Below are 3,030 nucleotides of genomic sequence, written 5' to 3'. Positions count from 1 at the left end.
TACTGCACATGCATGCACGCGCATACACGTACAAATATTGCACTGTATGCCCTGTTACCGGTGATATGAGCCGTCCCCAGGGATGCAGTTGGCTCATGTGTCTCACAGTCATTGTCTGAGAGGAGAAAGGGTAGCGTGCACAGCAAGGGGGACATATATGGGGAGAATTTGATGAGGACAGTGACAGTGACATGGTTAGCTGTCATGCCTTTGTGCAGGGGAACCAGGATGACGCACAGCTCGGTTTTCATGTGGAGTAGGAGACAGTTTGGAGGTACAAGGTTTCCAGCTAACAGTAATGATATTCTACACAGTAAAAAAATGCAGATGTTGGAGGTTTTCACATAACGAGTGTGACAGCAACTGTGAAAAATGGATAGAGACGAGAGACTGACATGCAGAATGGGCTGCACGTACACTGTGCATGTCCAGCCAAACCAGGAACGACAGCAAATCAGTGCTTATATCATGTTATTCATAAAAACTGCAACAATGTCAGATGATTTCTGCTTTTGGAATACGAACCAATTCACTTTGAGGCTGCAGCATACCAAAGACCAAGAGCAAGGCACTACCTTCAAGACATCTCAAATTCCTTGTCACACTAAATAATGAATTAATATCACTGAATGAGACCGCTGAACAGTTAACCTCACTCCCACCCCTCCTCCCTGAAATCATTCTGCAGAAGGAGCCAATTAGAGCCTTGCATCCTGTCTGCCACTCCCCTTGGCCCCTCCTCCTCTCCTCTGTGATTATATAGTCTATGGACATCGGCATCACAACACACACACACATCGTGCTGCTGCTGCTGCTGCTACTGCAAGCAGCTCAGAAGACGAGGCTGCTCTGAAAACATTCACCCATTCATGGACACTGAAAATACATGGTGAGTGCATCCTCTGTTATTTTTTTTTCTTTTTGCCATTTTCTTTATGAATGTTTGAGTCTGCCCAGCTGAAATGTTTGCCCAGTAGTTGTTTTTTCTTCTACATCTCGTCCTATTTTTTTCTCCTGCTCTATTTCCAGCTCTTCTCTTTCCTTCTCTCCAATTGCAGGCACATGCTGGCAAGTGTTGAGAGCAACAACAACAGCAGCAACCTCCCCTGCATTGACAGCACCAGAAGCAGCTTTAGAGAAACCCCCTGTAGCGTCATAAGCGCTTGTAGCAATCCTCGGACGCACGCTGAGAGGACCGCTGCCGCTTGCATCGTTATCCAAGGACAGGAGCTCCGAGATGGGCTGTTCTTCTGGCCGCCAACCCCCAGCCCCGGTCCTTCATCCGGACCTGGACTGTAGTAACAACAGTGAGGCCAACACCTTACCCCAGGACTCTGAGAACCAGGGTTTGAATGGCCTTGGAGAAGGAGTAGAAGGGGAAAGGAGCGTTGGAAGAGACCCAACAAAACCTCCGGAGTCTCTCCCCACGCTGGAGCGACTTGCTCAGGCTACAGGCGGGACAGAGAAGTCCTGGTATCGCTGCGTGTTTCCTTTTGGTGTCATATCACTTGTGATTGGCATGGCGGGCACCGGGGTGACGTTCACCTTTAACACGCTTCTCCAGACCAAAGTGGTGTCGGTGGCATTGCTGTGTGTTGGCGTAGTGATGTTGCTTGTGGCAGCCGTGTGCTGGAGGGCCCACAGACTGAGGAGGAGGAAAAAGAAGGAGGGTGGATTCTTCACCGCTGATCAGGGCACTTTGTGATGAAGGTGGACTGAAAGTCATATCCTTGTTAGTTTGGATAGAGCACTTCAAGTTGGATGTTTTGAATGAGAAGGACAAACCGTAGAGTAGAGTGAGATGTAGGGACATCAGTGCTTTTCCTCTCTGACCCAGGGCAGAGGGCGAATACTTATTATGCCAGGGGAACTTTGCAACAGTGATTCAGTATTCAGAAAATGCCACTTTAGCAAAGGCTTCATCGCCATCCTCAGCAGATACACAGGGTAAAGTATGACTCACACTAAAAACTCCCCCTCTCCTCTCCCATTCCTTCCTGTTATGGATTTACCTGGGGATCGAGTGGAGCACAGAGCCTAGAGCGCATTATAGATCATCGCTCCGAGGCTGGCCTCTTTGTGTCAGGGAAACGTATGAGAGATAGCCACCTCAGGAATAGTTCTTTAGCACCTCCTGATCCTCTATCTGAAGCTTGACAGTGCACAGTCACCCTAAAGAGGTGTGCATGTGTGAGACGGGAGGTGTTACGAACACATATGCCTGTCAGGAACATCTGGATCAGCTTATTTTAGAAGCGATCAGAGCAACTCTCAGGGGGGAAAATAGTTTTTCCTTCCAAGGGAACTGTAACTGAAACACAAGCTCACGACCACAAGTTTGCAAGTGTGAATCCTGGTCTGACTGGCAGAGGTATATGAAACATAATTTCCCCTCCCTACAAAACCACTGTCAAGGTGCCCTTTTGCACGTATGCCACTTAGTCTCTAACTGCTCCAGTGCCTCTAATCATCAGGCAAAAGTACCAAGCAGCAGTGAGAGGCTGTATCTGAAAAGGAAGTGGGGAATCAGGCAAAATCACACAAAAAGAGTGAGCATGTTTCAGGAGGTTTTCCATTGTGACAAATTCTATACACATGCAGCCTCTCCTTCATGTTCCTCATATTTCTATCTGCAGTGCAATTTAGTGTTATCAGACACAAAGGTCAACACTTTTCCTTCCTGCCACCAAGCTTTGTGTCGGATAATCACGATCCAGCTGCGACGGATCGATAGAAATCACCAGTCTGTGAAGTGTTAAGCTTTGGAGGTAATGGTGGGCATTTTCAGTCCCTGCAGATGGAATTGCTTTCCCCCCAGCACTTTTGGTTTTATCATAGGTGACTTGTGCATTGTATGACAAGGAAATCCCGTTACAGACATGCCTTAGTGAACACAGACCAACAAACACAAAGCATATAAAAGCCTCGTCGTTGCCTGCCTGATTCCTCTGATCTTCACCTCCTGCTGAACAAAACACAAGTGACACCGCTGAACATTTAGGTGTGAGCAGCGAGGGAAAATCAATTGTT

General features: G+C 47.7%; 1 protein-coding gene across 1 annotated transcript; it reads left to right on the top strand.

The window, feature by feature from the left end:
- Nucleotides 1–1,237: 1,237 nt before the first annotated feature.
- On the top strand, nt 1,238–1,705 carry LOC121175691 (transmembrane protein 100-like). The gene has a single exon (XM_041029500.1). The coding sequence runs from the start codon at nt 1,238–1,240 to the stop codon at nt 1,703–1,705; it is 468 nt and encodes a 155-aa protein (XP_040885434.1).
- Nucleotides 1,706–3,030: the final 1,325 nt, after the last annotated feature.

Source organism: Toxotes jaculatrix, chromosome 21 (genome assembly GCF_017976425.1).
Source record: "Toxotes jaculatrix isolate fToxJac2 chromosome 21, fToxJac2.pri, whole genome shotgun sequence".
NCBI classification, from domain to species: domain Eukaryota; kingdom Metazoa; phylum Chordata; class Actinopteri; family Toxotidae; genus Toxotes; species Toxotes jaculatrix.
The sequence above is the reverse complement of the archived record's forward strand: the minus strand, read 5'-3'. Positions and strand labels throughout refer to the sequence as shown.